This window comes from Pyrgilauda ruficollis, unplaced genomic scaffold (assembly GCF_017590135.1).
Source record: "Pyrgilauda ruficollis isolate IOZ18807 unplaced genomic scaffold, ASM1759013v1 scaffold3, whole genome shotgun sequence".
Taxonomy (NCBI): domain Eukaryota; kingdom Metazoa; phylum Chordata; class Aves; order Passeriformes; family Passeridae; genus Pyrgilauda; species Pyrgilauda ruficollis.
Window position 1 is genome coordinate 4,507,687 of NW_024524377.1, and position 20,369 is coordinate 4,528,055.

Below are 20,369 nucleotides of genomic sequence, written 5' to 3' on the forward strand. Positions count from 1 at the left end.
ATACCTGTCCATCACCTTTAGGTTTCTTAGCTGCCTGATTAGCCTAAGCAAAAAAGAAAGAAGTGAGAAAACGCAGCTTAGAATACTTGTACAGTCCATCTGAATTTAGCCCAGAGATGAGAATAAAAGCTGGCGCAAGGTTTCACCACCTCCTAACCCAGACACAGGGAGAAAGAGCAAGTACAACATAACTAAATTTTTCCCCTGTTTCATAATTCTCCTAGTTTATCTCTGCCTGCTAGACACTACAGGAAAGTTTCTTACCCGCCAATTTCTAATTCTCTTGAGCCTGCTAGGTGTTTTCTCCAGTATCTGCAGAAACTCATGAGTTAGCTCTGAATAAGAAAAAGAAAAGCCATTTTTACATCTGATTCTGTTATAAACAGGTAAAATTTAGTCTAAGGTTGTACAGCTTTTGCAGTAGATACTACAGTCTGTGCATGAGCTGAATTCAAATTTTCATAAATCGTTAGGCAAGTGTGGAACAGAAAAGTTTACAGTATTCCACTGGGACAGACTTCTGACAACTACACACATTCTGAAAAACAGGTTTAACTATAATATTTTGCTTTTACTCTTGCACAACCTGGATTTGTTAGACCAAAAACTATAGAAACAACAATTTCTAAAATAACATACTTGCCATTCAGCCTGTACATATTCTGTATGGAGTTAAGTTTCCTTGAAAGTATAAATTTCTAAGTCACTGTTTCAATCATTCCATCAAACTTCAGGAGCAACCAGTATCAGCTCTGTACAAATCACAGCCATCAGACCCTTGGAAGGACTCTGTTATTAACAACAGCTTTGAAATAATTTGTGTTCAAGGTGGAGTAGCTGGCTGTGTTAATAAAATGAAGATCCTTACAATTAGTATGCCCACAGGAAAACACACATCTCCATGCTTATCAGCTGCAAATAAAAATACTTTTCATTGAGACTTAATTCTAGTCATAAGCTAAAAATAACTGGGTACAGTCAGAATTTGAATGCAAAAGTACATCTTTTACAGGAAGAACTGGCTTCTCCAGGATTCCACAAGTTATAACCTAAGCTGCTCCCAAGTGCAAAACTACCTCAGCTCTTTGGTCTGCCCAGGTCTGTTAAACACCCCAGCTCCATAAATGCTTGAAGGATTAAGTGATGTTCACAAGGAGCTCACAGCATTCCCCTGGGGGATTTTACAAATCCAAACAATGCATGTTTACTAAAGTCACAAACCCACAAACAGGTGGGAAGGCAGAGGGGTGGTGTTTGGAACTGCAGCTGCAGCTTCAAGAACCCCAGTAAGACAGAAATGTTTGAACCTGCACTTTGAAGCTCACTCTGGTTCTGTGCTTCACGTGACATCTACTCAATTTCTCACTTTCAAACCCTCCCTCCCCAAAGTGCCATTAAGAAACAACAGCTCACCAGAGGAAAGCAGCAGGCACAGAGAGTCAGTGCTGGGCCATCTGAAGCCTGGAGATCTCCACCACTACTGTGAAACAAACGTTTCACTCCAGGACCAACAAAGTCCAGCACACCGATCTGAAAGCCCCAGGAGCTCCCACCTCCTCTACAGCAGCACATCTGGCCCTCAAATTCAGACTCCACTGTAGTAAATACTATCTTAAAAAGACAGCAAACTTCTAGATGTAGGTGTTCTAGACATATACTTTCTTCTTACCAGAGTCTGAGATCCCACAAGCTACACCAAACTGTTAACACAGAACTGCCTTCATAAACATGGCAATTTTATACAGCCTGATGAACATGGCCACTGAAACAACACTGAGGTACCTGAAACAACCAGGACTGCGTGAATTTGCACTGACAGACTTCCATCTCTGTCTTGGTTCTGAAAAGCATTTAAAAGCAGGATTCTACCCTCCACCTGCAAAAGGCATGTGGAAACCCCAGCCAACAGCCAAACTAAGTTTGTCTTCTGAAGTTCTCCCCACTCCTATCCCTTTCTTTCATGAAGATACAGCACATGAAGTCAGTGAGACTTAATGTCAGCTGAATGCTCTCACTACACAGTACGCTCCATCCTTACATGAATAAACCCTTGACTTTCAAAATGAGAAAGGAGCACAACTTACCATCTAGTAGTTCTAGAGTAACTGAGGGATCTACATATTCCCACCAGTGTTTTCCATCAGTTGATACTGGAATCTCCCAGTTGGACCACTTGCAGGCCAAGTGAATGCACACACATGCTATCACTGTGGGCTTGTACTGAAGACAGAATGTGGTAAGGTGAAGGCTGTTGCACACATTTCGTAATGAGGAACCAAAGGAAATCAAACATGTAAAACAGAAAACCCAAACAAATCGACCATTAACATACAGAATGAGGTAGCTTGTCAATCAACAGCAGTTAAAACATTTTGTTGACTAAGTTCATAAGATATCCTACTGCCCTAAGAAAACAAAGGGCAGGGCATTTATCTAGTAGAAAAGTTTAATTTGATTTTGCTATCAAAACCCTGATGAACAGTAAATAAATTTACCAATTATTCTACTGTACTTAAGTACTAAAAAGGGCAGTATAATATGGTGAATTAAAATTCTGTAGTATAATGACTAGAGCCAATTGTGCAGTCTCTGAATGAGACAGTCAGAAGGTCCCCAGTAGTTCCACAGCAGCCAGGTCAGTTATCTGTGGGCTTTGCTTTCACCAGGACTGGATTTGTGACATTTGTGATGTTGTTTTCAGCTTCCAGCACCACAAACACATTGGTTCACTTTCACTGCTGTAGCATAACTTCTCTTAACAGCTGCTTAAGTACAGAATCTTGCCCATCAAGGAACCACCAGGATTTATTTATTTATTTTAAACAGTTCCAATAACTAGCAGATAATGTTTAAAAATGTTATCTACACATAATGTAATTCTCTTAAATAAAGGTTAAAGTTTTGCAAGAGGCAAATTGAAGTAATCAAGACTAAAGTCTGCTCTCTAATTCTTTCTATGACAGGCTATGTGTACAAAACACCCACTTGGAATCCTAGAACTATAAATTTATCTAAGTACTTAAGTTTTAAAACTATATATTAAGATTAAAGAGCTGTTTCTAAAAGAAATAACATTGGGCTAGTACTAGTCTATCTAAAAAGAAAAATCAGCTAGTTGAAAATATCTTAGGCCCACTAGAATTTTATACGTTAAGACTGAATCAATATACTTAAAATTAAGAGAAAACTGCCATTAACTACAAGTGTAAACTAAAAATAGTTTTGTACTTACCAAGATGCTCGGATTTCTAGGTTAAGTTTATCTCTTTGTAATCTTTAGCTGCTATTCAGGCTACCAATTTTAGACTTATGCACTCACAATCGAGAAAAAGTCATCAGAAAGCACCACTACACTTCTCATTGTGCATTTAAGCCCTTTGTGCCGTCAGGCCCTTGTCCAATACACCGCACTGCAGGCGGGGAGGTACCACCACTGGAGGTGGCCCAGTCCCCCACTGCAACAAGGGTAAGACACATCAGGGGGCCCTGCAGTAAAGGAAGCTATAGTGTGCTACAACAGTGCAACAAAGAGGTTCAGGATAACAACCTGTTGGTAGCCATGAAATAGGATGTCTGTGCCAAATCCTTGCTTGCTGTAAGAAAAGAAAAACAAGAGAGATTAAAGATCTGCACTAATTTGTCACGTTCATTCCAAAATTCAAGCAGTTTTACCTTCCAAAAATTACTGCTGGGTATTTCTAAAGTACTGATCTGGCTTTAGCTAACCAGCCTTTAAAATACTCTTTTCTGAGACACAGAAGACTGAGACACACTCAGCACTGGAACTGGACCTGTCATTCCCTTCAGTGCCCCTCCCTCCCCCTGCACATCCCACAGGACAGCTCCCCTCCAACAGCTGACAGGTGAGCACTCTCCTCTGGGAAGCACTGCTTCCCCACCCTCACCTGCAGGGGATCCCTGCTTTGAGCTGGGAGAGCAGCAGGCAGTCAGTCCCAGCCAATTCACAGCACAGTGCTCGATCTGCTCTTGGAATGGGGCAGGACACCCTCCCACCTCCCCAGAAACAGCCACGTCTCTCTCCCAAAGCCCTGCAACACAGCCAGCCCCCAAGCTATGTGGGAAAAAAATTCAGTTTTCTGCTCCTTCTAATTAAGAGCACTGTAGTCATAACATTTTGCTCCATATTTGTTAAATCTATGGCAAGGCTTCGATAGGGAACGGACAAATTCATTTGAGTTAGTCAGAAAAAAAATACCAAAACAAACCACAGGACTGCAACATGCCAGAAATGAAAAAATGACTTGGGCTGTTACAGCCACAGAGTGCTGACCCCTAGAGTGACACCCCAATGCTCCTCACTCAGGTAAGAGAACTTACTGTAACATGCATTTAATGGAATAGCTGGGCACAAGGGGGTTAACCGCAGATTGAATGCAGCCTTCATTGAATTCTTACTTTGACACTATCACTTGAAATCAGTGCTACCTGCAGAAAGCGTAGTGTTGAATTTTATGTCAAAGGGAATACTGTTAAACTTTTATTTTAATAATATTGCTAGAAAGTTTGAGAAATACTACAGTGGCTTTTAAATTTAGTTTTTAAAAAGCATATTAAAATGTGATATAACTCAACTTCTAATAATTGCCAAGGAATAAAATTCAGATTTGTCTTTATGCTACACAGCCAGGAAGTGCCAGTAATCTAAGAAGAATGTGGAAGTTGCAAGGTAATAGGATCTCTTCCTACACACAAATTCTACTAATCCATAATAATCAGGTGAACTGACAATGTGTTATGCTATAATATTTTGTTTGCACCCTGCAATGGTAACTGCACGCCAAAAATCCAAGGAGTTCAACCTCTTCCTCTCATCTAAAAAAAAGTAAGGTGGAATCACCAAAAAAAAAAAAAACAAAAGAAAAAAAAAAAAAAAAAAAAAAAAAAAGAAAAAAAAAGAAAAAAAGTGAAATGAGAGTCTTAACAAATAAAAATACACAATGGTTGATGGTTGAGTAAGACTGAAATTCTGAAATTGATGTCTTGCCCTTCATTTTTCATCAAAGCAATGCCTAAAGGATCTTCAATATTTTATACACTCTGTAAAGTTACATGTTGGAATTAAGGGACCAAGACCAAGAAGCATCTCTACTCTCACTGCAATGTCCCTTCTGAACAAGGAAGAAAAGCAGATGCCAGAAAACTTCTATTTAACATCAGCTTGAAAGATGAGTAAATCAAAACACATACCTGGAAGAAAAGAATCACATCTTGAAACACACACTTTAGCCTCAATCAAAAATTACTGTCCTAAATACCTTACCTATACTAAAAGTAGTATGATTCTGTTTCAATTTATTTACAGCTAAATAATAATCATTGCCAAAACCAGCAAGAAACTTTGATTAAAAAAAAAAAAGCTTTGATAAAGCCTTTGATAACACAAGGCACAACTGAAAATATCCATCCCAAACTCTATGTAGGGCAGCTTTGGTTCAGCAGAATCCATCAATGAAATTAAATCTAATGAATTTTGGTTCCTATATTTTGGTGGTTTATTTCCATTATAGTAGTGGAAAGTGCATCTCCAAAAGTTAAATCCTCTTGAAGCAGGGTCTAAAACAAGCCAACAGAGCTGCTCTTATAACTCACAAGCCGCAGGACCGATGGCTACGACACCAGCCATGAATGACCAGTTTTAGATTTTAGCATTCAGGAGTGATTTAAAACATCCATCCTGTCTCACTGCTGCAGAAGCAGCCATAAGACAGGGATTAGTGAAATAGTCATCAATATTTTGGAACAGGACTTGCTGTCTGACACACCTTCTGAGAGGCTGTCTCCAAGGAACTGCCATCTGGAAACCAAAATGCTTTTTACTGGGCATAGCCACTCAATTCACTGCTTGCAGTTCCAAGATACCTGAATCTTTTCTTCAACACAGCTTATCTTGGATCTTGGGATGCTCATGAAAACGTGACTGCCAAGTCCCCATTAGGACTGGCATAGCTACTATGTAGCTGGTAGCTGGCTATGCCTGGACCCAGACAACATGTGAGCATTCCTTGGAAAGAGGAGATTGCAGGTAAGCCAGTCAGCATCAGAAGAGAGAAGCTTGCTGAAGTCCTTCTGGCAAAAGCAAAAAGCCCCAGGCTCTGAACTGAGGGATGCTGGAGGGTGCCTGTTGTATCTGGAAAGGGCTGGAGGAGGCCATGGTGTAGGCATTCAGGTCTGAGCAGTCCTGGTGGCTTTATTTCTTGAAAGTATTTAAAGCTTGGGAACAGGCCCACAAAAACCTGAGGTCAAAGTTCAGAATGGGAAGGCCACCTGTAGCAAGTGCTGGAGTGCAGCTGGTGTTTCACATCTTTCCACACCACTAAGATTCAAATTTTCCTCATGCGAATACCCTCTGAAAAAGCTGATGCATTTTCACTCCTCTTCTGCTGACTTTGTCTTTCTCAGTCTGATTTAAGCAGTGGCATCTGCACACAGATATTATGGGATATTTGAAGGATTTGACAGTGCAATTTTCACAAAAGATTAGTAAGGATCATGGGTGTTCAAGATACCTGATAACCTGCAGAGTAGCGAGAACAATCCTAGAAATCCATGAGCTCTCATCTTCAGTTCCAAAAGCTTGTGTTCCAACACAGAGAAAGGAGTGACGGAAAACTTCCCAAGATGGAAATGAGGATACTGATTCCAAGTTTCACCAGAAGCAGGCTGAGAACAGACTGATTTTGCACCAGTGTAAGAGGACCATGCCACAATCTTGGCACCAGGGCGGTTTCACTGCTGATCATTCAGCTAGTGTTGGAAGGCAGCAAGGGTCAAAACCAGAACAGTTTTTGGTATGGTTGTTTTTCCCCTCTTCTTTCTTCCTTTCTTCTCTTCACTACTGGAGCATTCTTGGAATGGACACTGAAGCTTGCTGACAGGCCCTCACATATCCACTGTGTTCAGATTCCTTGGACCTGTGGGATCCTAAGGAATGATGGTCCTGTCTCCTCTTCTCAGTCTCTTGACACTGAGGAAGAATGGTGCAGAAAAAATACTAAGCCCACACCATTTTCCTTGTCTGCTATACTGACCAAACTGCAAAGATGGAACAATTTCATTAACCCATGAGTCTCTGAACACTAGAAGGAGTAACTAGGTATTGTATGCCTGAACATCATGAATCATTATCTATCCATCCAGTCACCCCTTCTCTGCAATGATCTAATTGTTGTCTAATAACACCTTCAAAAAGGCTTTCAATTTTAGAGAAGAATTCATATTTTCTTTAGTTGTATGTTGAAGCAATTATATTTATTTGCACCAACTCCCACTTACTAGGTCATCTTCAGCTTCCAGCCAGTTGTGCCACTGCCAGATTAGACAGTCTTCTGACAAAGGACTTGGTTGAGTTTTTTGAGCATCATCAACACAACCTGAGTTTTTATTTTTCATTTTGTTTTTAAAGGTAATAGCTTACAGCTTAATAACAGGTAACAGTGGCTGCATAAAACAAATTACCCTGGATGCAAGACAGCAAAAAGTGATGGAGAGAATCGGCCATCCTCTGAGGCACTGCAGTTTGGTCAGCCAAAGGGCCCTTTCCCACCACCTGACAATGCAGGACACAAACCCTAAAGCACACTTGCAGACCTCAGCTAACCTTGCTGCTTCTTTTTCGGTACTCAGTCAGACATTACATTCCTCCCTTCCTCCTCTCTCCAAACATGCAGTTGGAAGTTTTAATCATAACAGGCTTGGGTAAGTTAATAATCTTTATTCAAAAAAGGTTTCTCTGCCTTCTGAAATGGTGTTTTTTGTCCAAGATGATGTTAGCAGAACTGGATGAAGTAACCTTGAATTTCTTTAACTTCTCAGTCAATCCCTTTAGCACTAAAGATTTAACACTGACAAATCCCAGGTATATTTTAAAAGCTTCAGGACTCAGATATCTGAGTGTTGCATCTACTGACATTGAAAACCCACACTGTCCAATAAATAAATGTTCAAAGACAGAAAACTAAACTCCTACCACTGTGTTCTTTGAAGATAATCACAGTGCCCATGGGCCCGTGTCCCTGTCCCCTCAACACATAAAACCAATGTTCCATGGCAGTTATTCTGTCCTTGTTTGACTTGCATGCAGGACTTCAAATCTCATGCCTGAAGTTTTAAATGAATTAATTAGTTTCCTTTTTCTTATTTTAATATGAGGTACTCCAATCTTGTGTTCACAGTCTATACCATTCCTAGGGACATACTCCCAAGGATTCCAGGCACACACACACTAAGGAGCACATGTCCCACAGTGAGCAGAGTTTGAACATCAGAGACATTCACTGTGCACTAGTCCTTGAGCTACACGGATTTTCAGCCCTCACTGAAGTCTTCAGATTTCAAGACTTGATATCACTTTAGACTTCTAAGTATTTTTTCAAGTCTTCTGACATTAAATAGTAGCTTAAAGATGTCAAATTAAAAAATTCACAGTATCTTCAAAGTATGAACTTTGTCAATACAAAAAATTAGCTTACAAAACACAAAGGGAAAAGCTGAACTGCCTTAGAGTGGTATCCACCCTTATGAAGGAAATCCAGTTTGTGTAGCAGTGTCCCTGTGGGCTTGAGTGACACACACTGATGTGGAAATCCTGAGGAAACACAACATTCCCCCGCTCCTCCCCACAGCCCCAGACACCAAACAGAAGCACAGGGTCTCCCCAAGAGAGCAAAACATGCTCACATTTTCAGTGACCAACAGCTAAGAAAAGCCAAAGCAAAACCCTACAGAGCAGCTGGTGCAGACTACTGAGGTGCAACTGGAGTCATGCACCAAGTTACAACCAAATCTGGGCACAAAGTGGAGAATCATTATCTTACAGCAAGGAGAGCAACAGAACTACTTTATATGCAAGTAAGTTATAGCACCAGCACGACTCAGTGTGCAAAGACACTCACCAGGAAGCTACAGCAAATAAGAGACACTCTTCCTTAAAGAACACCATTAATTCCAGAGTTACTACAAACTAAATCTAGTTGACAGGGTTAGGCTGTACCTAACTTTTATATACTTTATAAAGGGAGAAGAAAAAACACCAAAACTTAGAAGCACTTATGCATTTTTCACTGCAAAACCAGCTAATGACTAGAGACTAACAACCACGGTCTAATTATTTCAAAACACTTTTTACTTAAGAAACATGATTAAAATGAAAAGCTTACAACTGATCCTTAATTTTTTTCATCCTACATCTTATAAGAGGGTGTTTTAATATTTTTTAAAGCTCCAAAACAAATCAATTCAAGAATTAAAGAAGATGTGCCAAAATGCCACAAAAAAACAGAGAACAAACCAGGTTTCTAGCCAATCACATTAATGAGCTGCAGACAAGTTACAGGATATGTTTAACTAAAGGTCTGGGGTTTTGTGCTACCATCCAAAACAAGTAAGGACACACTGCTACAGAAAAACAATTAGCCACACCTATTTGCATGTGACAGCAGACTTGCTGTGCACTCTCTTTATCCCCTTAGTCCATTACCTGAAAAGATTTGTTAAGACAAAAAGCTGGCATTAGCCATCAATGGGCAAAACTACTTCAGAGTGAAAATTATCAGCTCAGAGCGATACTATGGATGTGGCCAATCAGTTTGCAGCTGCTGATTGCTTCTTTCATTCCAGAACACATGGAACAGGTACTGTTAAAATCAAAGCTAATAAGCAAAGAAAAAAAAATATGGAGGACAGAGGACTAGGCTCTTTATGACTCTCTAAAGGTAAACATCAAACTTTTAATAATTAATTTAAAACATACTCTTTGGATAACATAGTTGGTGAAATATCATATTAGACAAATAACATTACTTTCAGATTTTATTAGAAAGGTAAAAAAGGACTTACGGAAGTGGTTAAAAGTCACTGACCTCTCACTAACTGTGTACATTTCACAACATCTGTGTGTGGATGTTCAATGGTAATCTCAAAACCTGAGGGGTTACAAATACATTTTAGAATCATACATTGCATCTGTAAAGAAAAAGCAAACCCCTTATGTTTCCCCACAGATCTAAAATACTTGCTAAACCTTTGCACTGTAGAATAAGTAACACAATTTAAGTGCCTTTTATTCTTTATCTTTTCGCATTTTTGAATGGCAGATGGTAAAGCCACTTTGTAATCCATCACTAAAATATTCCTCCAGTAATCTCAAATCCTGGACACATATCACCTGGGAAATGACTATCTTTTTAAAGCTGAATGTATCTGAACAATTTCTAGCACGTTAATAAGTCAGTAAAAACTGTACTGCAAACACAATGAAATATGTGTGTGCATGTATACTTTTATTAATTGATTTCTAGCACTTAAACACGTTACATGTATGAAATTAGAAATTAAGTCAATTTGTACATCAGTGACTAAATAAACCCTTCTAGGTTTATGACACTGTTTTAAGAACTAGGTCACTACTGTGAGCTATTTTTTTAACAATACCCCAAGTGGTATTTAAAAATATCTGAGCAAGTCAGTGTTCTCAGGCCTCTGGCTGTAATTGTCTCTATGGTATTTTAGTCAGAAGAGTGTCTTGACAGAACATTTCACTTCAAATTTTGGAATAATCTGAATCCATTAAATGGTTACATTACAACTTGTTTTCTTCAGAGTCAGCACCTGTTCAATTACATAATGTTCTTCTACGGAAAGGCAGAATGGGGAAGAGCACTGGGTACAAAGCTCTTTCCAACTGCTTCAGGACATGCACAGCCAGCCTACTACACCATGTTACCTTATGGGAAGAAATGTCATCGTAATTACTGCTTGGAGTAAAATCTATTTGGAAGCCTACACATTTCTAACTCAAACTGTCAGAAACATCTCTTTCACAAGTACAGACACACCCTTCTTCTCCATAGTGAACACAAAACTAAATTCAGAAGTTACACAGGGAAACAGTTAAATTCGAGTGTACCAATAGCACATCAAAAATCCAGTTATTTGGGTCCCACTAGCTCTTCATGGCAAGCTGGCTGCACAGGAGGTATTTAGAAAGACATACCTAAAGTTTGAAGCATTATTGTTTCAAGTATAACCAGCTCTTGGGCTTGTTGAAGGTATGCCTGAAACAAACAAGCAGACAGGTGAAGACACAGCAATCATTGCCTCAGAACTTCACTCACACACTGCCCCTCTGGTGCAGCACCGGTACCCAGGCCAGTGAGCACTGACAAGTCACAACACTTCACACGGGGTTACTTTCTTCCACCAGTACCACACTGCTACAAATTCAGTTGCACCTGCCTGCCTTTCACAAGATTAACTTAGTCTGGATCCCAGACAATCCAATAGACAATCTATTCCAGCAAAGCATTTTTGGGAGGTCAGGTGGGTGCTGTAAGAATTTCAAGATGGAGCAATCTCTTCAAGTTTCATAACAAATAAGTGAGTCATTAAGAAACTGCATTAAGTAATAGAAAGACTTAAATGGTATAAAAACAAAGGCTTTTCTTCCTAGGCTGCAGAGAGCAATATTCCAGTAAGACAATGTAACAAATCATTAGATGAAATGTCATCTTTCAAACCATGTATCTTTGAAACCGTAACTTCCACCTACATCACTCTTTGTATCCAGTTGTGGCTCTTGAGGATGAAGACAGGCATTTGCTACTTTAATAACATGTTCAAGTTTCCGTGGCTGTTCTTCCACTTTTGCAGCCAAAAACAATGCCGTGGGAGACATTATCTGAAGAAGAAAAACATGTGTATTTTTTAACTTTTTACAAGCAGGACTTGAATTTTTATGGAGTCTAAACTAGCACAGAAAAGGTTTAAGAAGTTGGATTTGTGGCTTTTTTTTCAGTTTTGAAGTCATGCAAGGCAACAAAAATATAACTAGTCATGTTTTATTTTGTAATTGATGCAATCCTCTCAGCAGCACAGGGAAGGAGTAGCATAATGTTAAATTACATTTGTGAGTAAGATGTCTGAGGTCAAACTAATTCTAGTGCAACATAACATATTTTGGCCCAGAAGACTTAGTCACAGTAGAACAGCCTGTTTCAAGTTAAATATACCTCATGAGAAAGTTCATCAAATTTCTTGCACAGAGCGAGTCACTACACCATCTTTTCAGTAAAACAGCTGATCACAAGTTCTGGGAGCATTTAATTCTCCCAACGAGTGAGAAACTTTGCAGAGAACTTTAATAAAAACAGCTTGTTATATAAACACAGGCTCTACAAGTAAAAGAAACTTCATATATACACATATATTCTTAGAAACTTTACTATATGCCCAGCAGTATCTGGGGAACAAAGCATAAGGATTTGTAAAACACCAGTTCTATCAAATGTTAGTAAAGATTACACATCACATTTAAAAATGAAAATTGATATCAAACACTAGGTGCCATAGGGTGGCAGTTCAGTATCACCTAAGAGTGAAGTACAATTTTGGTGCCTGTTGTCAGCTAGAGTGACTGATGTCTGCAGACAGAACACAGCAAACCACAAACCACTGATGAATTAGGTTCTCTTTGCATGCAAAAGGTGCCCATGTTAAGCAGGAATTAAAACAGTACTAGAAATCATCTAGACATAAGCTGATTTAAATAGTTAAAATTAAGCGAGTATAAAGCATTTATTCAGAGACTGAAATAGCTCCTTGCTGAGTATTTAATTAATGCATGGTGCAAGTAGTGCAAGTATTGGATTTCTCACTCAATGCCCAAATAGAACTAGGCTAAATCGGAGGCATAGCTCTCCTGAAGTCAGACTTGCTTTTTTTGCCAGTAAGCAGCCTTTTTTTATACCAAAATGAAACATTTGGTATAAAAATTTACAATATATGCAAAACTGCAACAAACTAATTAAACATTTAAGGAATTAAATTTCAGAAGCTTTCAAATGTATTAAGAGTACTTTTTGCATCCTTAAATCACTTTGAAATGTGTGCTTGGATCTTAACTAAATCTTTAAAGTTGGCAGACTTGAAAATTGACACCCTGGTAAGGCAATACCCTTTGATGAGTAGAAGTGTGCATGAGAAATCTAGCAAAAATCTCAGTCTATAAAAACCAACCACCCAAAACAAGTCACAGGGAGCAAATTCTTTTACAAGGGAGACAAGAACCCCTATTTTCTTTTTAAGAATCTTGTAACCTAAGCCTGATGAGCAAATGAAATAAAAACCCAAGGTGAAGTGTTGCTGAACAAGGCCATATTAGCACTGTCATTTAATACTTCTGATGATTCTGTAGAAGTTCCTATCCCCATTGCTTGAAGTAATGATTTGAAATTCTGGAAGGGATTTCCTTTGCAAAGGACATACTACTTGAAATGTGTCTCACATTGGGAGATAAAACTTTTTAAACAGTAAATATGATGGAAACACTTTCTGGAGTTCAGAAAGAGAGAGTATCAACAGCTCTGACGTGGCAGAAAATGCAGAAGATGTCAGGCAGCACACACAGGCATAACCCAACACACACATGTCATATAAAGGTATTTTACAAAACTCAATTTTCAACAACTGCCATGGCTGAAAACCTTTCCATTTCACAGAGGCATTATTTGAACCAAGTCACCAATGACCACCCAATTAAATCATCAGCAAATTCTCACCCACTGTTACTCTGTGTCTGACTGCACCAAAGTTCTACTTCTTTCCAAAAAAGCACCATCAGGCTGACTTCAGGATCTCTTCTGATTTACTGAAGCAGATCAGATCTGGCCAAGAAGTCTCCACACAATTCCTGATCTCCAAGAACTTACACAAAACACAGCTCTGGAGGCTGATTAAGTCAAGCTGATTATAACTGTCATATAACTCTGGTCCATCAGAAATCTATACAGCCCAATTAACTAATTCCTTCAAAAAGATGTGCTGGCTTCTGGCCAGAGAATTTCAGCTCTTTATCCTATCTAGGACAAGGGTTCTCACTTCCAATTTAGAGTAGGCCATTATTTTTAGCTCTCTTGGTATTGATTCAGAAAAATAGACATCCTAGTAAAATTCCAGACTTGGCACAAATGTAGTCTTCAGTGAACACACCCTGCTAAGTGTTTAACTGGCAAAGTTACTCAAATGCTTTCATTCATTTCCAATTACCAAAAATGGCAAAAAACCCAAGCAAAGTAGAACAAAAAAAGCAAAATTAAAGAAACTTGACAAAGCAATAGTGTATGTCCTATATATAAATAAATTAATATAAATCAAAATAATTTAGAGTAATTATACCATGCACCCCACACAGTCTTTGAGAAATCTTCAGAACACATGTGATACATGACATTAAATCCCACTTTATTACTAGCCAAGTCCCACAGAAATAGGAAAAATCCCCAAAACGTAAGAGTCTTGTTTACACAAGCCAAAAGCATTATACAGCAAGTTTCATTGGGAACTGTGGTACAAGTCCTTTTTTCACTTAAAAAGTAAGACAGTGTAATGACCAAGGCACTCAGAAAAATCTCAGAACACATCAGCAGCATGCATGTAGTTTTCTGGGGTCTCGCTCTCCCTTCCAATGCCAATGTTAGTATGTTTTTAGACTGATACAGTTTAGCCTAAGACATTAAGTGCTTCCAGTCTATGAGAGGGTTTTCAAGTTTGAACACAAAGAGCTGTGAGGAATTTTTTTTTATTGTAACCAGGAGCTCACACTGCATAAAAGCAGCAAATATGTTAAATTGCACTATTAAAACCAGAAATGAAGTACCCAAAACAGCCTCACTAGAGCTTGAAGCTTATTATGAAAGTTTCAGGAACTTTGCAAAACTGCAAAGTCAACTGTCTAATACTGTGATTTGGACAAAGCACAAGGAAGGGAATGCAGAAGGACTGGAAACAAAACACCCTCCACACAACTTACCTACCTGGCACTTGAAGGAAAGCAATTCTTCATGCAGCCTTCTTTAGGCTCTTCACTAAACTCCACTGTATGTGGAGTTACAAGGATTGTAAGGATTATATTAAAAAACTACAGCTCCCATTTGGATGCCTTACCTCTCATTGCCAGCATATGAAAGATCCCCCCCTTTCTGTTCTTCAAATCACAGTGTACTGAAGAATAAGCATCTAAAAGAACTATTTGCTATATAACAATGTAACACACCAAGTACTATAGAAACAGCATTTGCAGAATAATTTTTAAGATATTTTCAAGTATAATAGTGAGGCTAGGACTGCCTATAAAAAGCCAGCAAGCTCCCTCCCTATCCCAATATTAGCTCAGACTAACTTTATACTCAGCAACCCAAAGTTCCTATGTCCTGGTCAGGAATGTAGAAATAATCTGGGCTGAGGAGATCCACAGGAGCTCCTGTCATTTGCACAGCCAGGGAAATTAGTAGTCAGGGCATCCAATTCTGCTTCCCAGAATTGGTAAAGCAAATTTCCATCCTCACTGGGGCACAGTAACCTTGTGAGGACTTTGCCTGCCTTGACTGCAACATCCACACCTCAATACTTTCTTCTTTACACCAAAATGCATATACTCAGTAGGTAATCCAGAGCAACCCATAAGTGACTTGCTAGCTCACAGGAACTTCACAAAAAAGGAATATTTGGCCAATAAGCAGTACATGTAATACATTCCCAATGAACCCAGACTACATTAACTGGTACATGCCACCCCTGTGGCTTTACAGATTGAAGATACTGTTGGGAATTCTGGTCCCTGTTCACAGATGACTGAAACTCCTGAAAGCCTGTAAAATTGTTTAGCAGTAACTTATACTGAAGAAAAAACCCATAAATTAAGACAATAACTATTCAGCAACAGAGCTTCCATTAGAATGCCTGTTTGTTAACAATTGAGTGCATGTCACATACCTGACATACATGTGTATTTGTATAACCTGGCAGTTACACATGATGATAAATGTACAAGTGCTTATTACCAGACTAAAAACATTCATCTACCAATAAAAGAAGTCAACACAGGCCCACATTTTTTCAGCTGAAGATCATAAGGCATTCTGACTAATGGCCAGCTAATTTTTTAGCCCCAGCATTCAGATTCCTTCCTGCCATGGATAAACAGCACCACGTGCACACAACAAAGAAATATTAGAGATATACTGATATGCTGCATAGGTCCTACCTTTGAGACTGCCAGGACCTTACTATTCCTTTCTAAGGATTACTTCCTTCTTGCAGAGATGAATACTGTTACATTTTTTAGCTTGCCAAGTACTCTGGAGATTTGATATTAAGTATTTATTAGAGTTCTTGGCTTTTGCTTTCTCTACACAGGACCTAATGGATGGTTTGGGATTGTTTTAAAAGTGACTCCATTCACTGAGACCCTCTTTGCCCTACAGAATTGTAAAAAGAAGATGCTCTTGCCCATCAGCACATAGACAAAGCCACTCTCTGGCCTTATACTCATTAAGAATTACAAAAAAGAGTTCAGCAAGAATCAGTACTGCTGAGGTACAACCTGCAGTTCACTTGCCTTTAACTTTGAACATTATTACCTGAGAATTAATTAAACAGTACACTTCCCTCCCCTGTAATAGCTGCAGTTTCCATGGCATTCTGCCCTTACATAGCTAACTTGTGAATTTTAAGATTCATAATTTAACTTAAGCCATAGTTTTCATACAAAGAGCACTACACATTCAAAAACTACTGCACTGCCAGTTCCAAGTGAACTGTCATTTACCAGCATCCAGTGAAAACCCAAACAAAGCTTCCTGCTGCCTCAATCTATCCCAGATTACCAGCTGACAGTACAAGCAGCACTCCAGCAGGTGATGTAACAGGTATGTGGGTCTATATATAAACACAGCAGCTCTACACTGAGCCACCTCTCCACTCCAAGCAGCTCCAGTTTATCAAGCCCATGAGCCATTCAGAGTCCCAGAAAACTCTGGATGCCTCACCAGCTCCTCTTCCCTCAGCTCCAGGTTACTGCTATGTGGGCAGAAGAGCAGCAGGAGGGGAGAAAGAGGAACCTGTATGGATGAATACTGCAGTTCTGGTAACAAGCTGCTGGAAACCTGAGTTTAGCTCAGATTTTGCATGAAAAATAATTATATACCCGTCTGAAATGTACCTACAAATGAATATGTACTTCCAGCCAAAGAGGCACCAAACAGGATGCCCATTAGCTCAGCCAACAATAATAAATTCATGACAGGAAGAAGAGCTGGCTCTCCTTGTACCCCACTGTGCACCTGCCCCAACTGCAGACAGAGCAAGGTGTGCAGGACTCTACCCCTTGGCAGATAAAGGTCTGCTCTGACCTAGACCTAACACCTGTCAGTCTCAATCTGTTTTGTCATTAAAAGATCTAAGAAAACTCACGCTTAACATTTAATGACAAACCACCATCACTATTAACTCTTCTTCCTTAAAACAAACAAACCCCAAGAACTCCTAGACAAATACATTATTATTTTTCCACCTATTGCATCCAGCACTGGACATTGAAAAACCAAAAAAAAGCCTCACATTCCCAAGCTGTATCTCCAGTTCCATGCCTGTTACAATGTTCCTCAATAACAGCTAGCATTTTTACTGAAAAATTCTGTTCCTAACAACACATTCTGTGTTCAGAGTCAACACGTCCAGATTATTAGGCAAATCAAGATTTACCTCAACAGATGTAAAAATTTTTCTTATCTAATATGACTTGTCACACCACTTTAGATTAGATTAGCTAAAATAATTTACACTGCTTCAGGAACAGCTACATAATCCATATGGATACACACATAACCACATTATCATTGTCAGACACACCATGCCAGAACTTCCACTGACTTCACCAAGAAAATGTGTGTTCCTACACATTAGCCTTTCAAGCTTCAGCACATAAACACCAGCCACATTTGAAACATCTAAATGTATTCTTCACACATCTGAAATGTAATTGCTGATGGTGCCTATTTTTTTTTTATTTTGATGGCAGAAGATAAAATCTAACTGCTACTAGTTAAAGTAATCCAAAGTTGAAAACAAGTATCATTACTGCTTCTAAACCATTGATAAGAAGCTAGAATTCCTAAAAACAAATCACACTTCTTCATGTAACACTTCTCAATCAGAACTGCCAAAACTATGGACATGCTATTACCAAACATAAAATCATACTTACATTTCGATTAAATTTTGTGAAGGAATGATGCATATAAAACCTGTGCATGTAAACAATTGCAGTATTTATGGTAAGCTGAGATCTGGAAGATTAAATGAAGGAAACACTACATATTAAGAAAATTGTCTACAAGAACTGAAAGCAATGCGCTCTCCATATCAATCACTGCTCTCAACATATTGTCTTCAGCCGAAAATGGATTAGGGACGTGACACTTCAGAACTGATATTAACACATCCTTAACTGATATTAACACGTATCGTTCCCATCTGTTTCGCAGACCATGTGGAGATTCCTACGCCACGCTCCCCACAGTCACCCACGGAATGAAAACTCCTCAATGGGCGACATCCACGGAAACACTCTCTCAAGTGCTTTTGTTTTGTTCAACTATTCCAGTAAGGGATTTGAGGGTTTGGCCTTGCCCTGATCCATTTTTTTTTTTCCCCTTTAAAAAAATCACATTACAGAACGGCTGAGGAGGAGTTGCCCGTTTCGGGGAAAACAGCACCTCGGGTTTACTTTAGAAAAGCCGCACCAAGCAGCTCCGGCCACAGCGCGGCTGGGAGGGCAGGAGGGGAGCCGAGTCCCTCAGCGCCGACAAAGAGCGCGGCGCGGGGGCTTCGCCAGGCTCCTCCTCCCATTCTGTGCCTCAGGCCACGGCTCCAGCCCGCGGGAGCGCCGGCCGGGGCTGGGAGCAGCGGCAAGGCTCCCGGGGAGAGCTCCCACACCAGGAAAAAGGTCTCCCGCCGCCCCTCCACACGCGGCCCCCGCCGCCCTCGCGCCCGTCCCCGCTCGGATACACGTTGAGGCGCTGGCCCATGTCTTGGATGAGGTTGGCCGCCTGCTGCCGGTACGAGAGCTCCTTGTCGGCCTCCACGCCGCAGCGCCGCGAGGGCGTGTTCTCCAGCTGCTCGCGGCTGAAGAACCAGCGCGACGCGGCCGAGGAGCCGCCGCCGCCCCGCGCTGCGGACCCTGCGGAGCCCGCGCCCGCCGCCGCCATGACACCTCCTCCTCCTCCTCCTCCGGCGCCTCCTCCCGCCGCCTCCATCGCGGCTCTCGCGAGAGCTCCCGGGCCCGCGCGCGCCCTCCGCCATAGAGTCTCGCGGCGGGGCGGCCGCGCGCCGGGCGGGGTCACGTGGGCTGCAGGGGCTGAGGGAGCGGCCATGGCGGCTGCGGGGTGAGGGCCGTGAGGGGAGCGAGCTGTGGAGGAGCTTGGAAGGGACCTCTGAGGTCATCCGGTGCTCCCGTCAGCGCGGCACCGCCATTGTAACCCCGCTAAACCAGTGAACCCCATCGCCCCGTGCCCCGGTGTAACGCCTTGAACTCCCGGGATGCTGACTGCACCAGCTCCCTGTGATGCCTGTCCTATTGCCTGACTGCCCCAAAACTGTGTGTCTATTTCATACCATAGTTCAAATATCTAATCTCAGTCTGGATACCTTTATGCTTAATCAAGTGAAATAAAGGAGAAAAAATGTTAGAAGCAAGGGTTCCATTTTTTTAATGCAAGCAAATCAGCCTACTTGGAGGAAGATGTGGAAAGGGAGGAAGGAAGGAAAGATTTGGAATGCACAACTAGTTCCTAGAAAATTCGTGTCTGCTGGAAGAATAAGCTTGTGGACACTTGAGAAATGCACAAGAAAATGATGAATGATTAGGAATTGTGTGATTGCAGATGAGCAGCTCCAGCATGTCAGTGTGCAGGTTGTTCTCACTGGGCACTCCGTGTTCAGGGATGGAATTTCAGCCATGGTTTGAGTTTATGGATTCAGGGTTCAAAGGGTGCAAAAAGGTATTTAAAGTTCTGATCACCGTGCATGAAAATGAGAGCTCCGAGAGTTCTGCTCATGTTCAGTACATGCCACTGCCAGTCTGCAGTGGTTTTGTTCACCTGAAGTTACATCACAATTTCTTTTACAACTTCAGTGCCAGGTTTATACAAATAGTTGAAATCTTAGAACTAGACCAAACAGAATACTGATGAAATACACAGATGTATATTGCAGAACAGACGCCAATGACTTGCCTGACCTTCCCAAATGTATATCTTCTTTAAGATATACATTTCTATACTTCTTCTAAATGTATATCTTATCTCCTGCATGTGCAGAGGAAATTTAACCTCAAAGACTTCTCATGTGATTAGCTGATCTTGGACTTCATATTTGTGTGTCTGTAACAATCAAGGCACAATGTTTTACCTCATTGTTTAAATCACTGTGTAAAGCTCATAGAATTTGGGTGTTCAACTTAGATTCTTTATTCCTGCAATAATTGGTGGGGGATTATTAAGAATGTTCTCATCTGA

The 20,369-nt window shown here is 40.5% G+C and overlaps 1 protein-coding gene across 7 annotated transcripts in view; it reads right to left on the reverse strand.

Moving 5' to 3' along the window:
• The window catches only part of CCNT2 (cyclin T2), a 25,897-nt gene extending 6,788 nt beyond the window's left edge, over nucleotides 1-19,109 (reverse strand). For 2 of the 7 annotated variants that reach the window (XM_041473059.1, XM_041473057.1), the window contains exons 1-9: nucleotides 18,862-19,109; nucleotides 18,059-18,140; nucleotides 11,567-11,695; nucleotides 11,012-11,072; nucleotides 9,879-9,941; nucleotides 3,548-3,593; nucleotides 2,085-2,248; nucleotides 265-335; nucleotides 1-43 (exon numbers count right to left, since the gene is read on the reverse strand). The exon at nucleotides 1-43 is cut by the window's left edge. In XM_041473059.1, the coding sequence (XP_041328993.1) occupies nucleotides 1-43; nucleotides 265-335; nucleotides 2,085-2,248; nucleotides 3,548-3,593; nucleotides 9,879-9,941; nucleotides 11,012-11,072; nucleotides 11,567-11,695; nucleotides 18,059-18,140; nucleotides 18,862-19,109 (907 nt within the window). Of the gene's footprint in view, nucleotides 44-264; nucleotides 336-2,084; nucleotides 2,249-3,232; nucleotides 3,594-4,338; nucleotides 4,757-9,878; nucleotides 9,942-11,011; nucleotides 11,073-11,566; nucleotides 11,696-18,058; nucleotides 18,141-18,861 lie in introns of those variants that run through there. The other 5 variants (XM_041473061.1, XM_041473060.1, XM_041473063.1 and 2 more) reach the window with 4 other exon arrangements.
• Nucleotides 19,110-20,369: the final 1,260 nt, after the last annotated feature.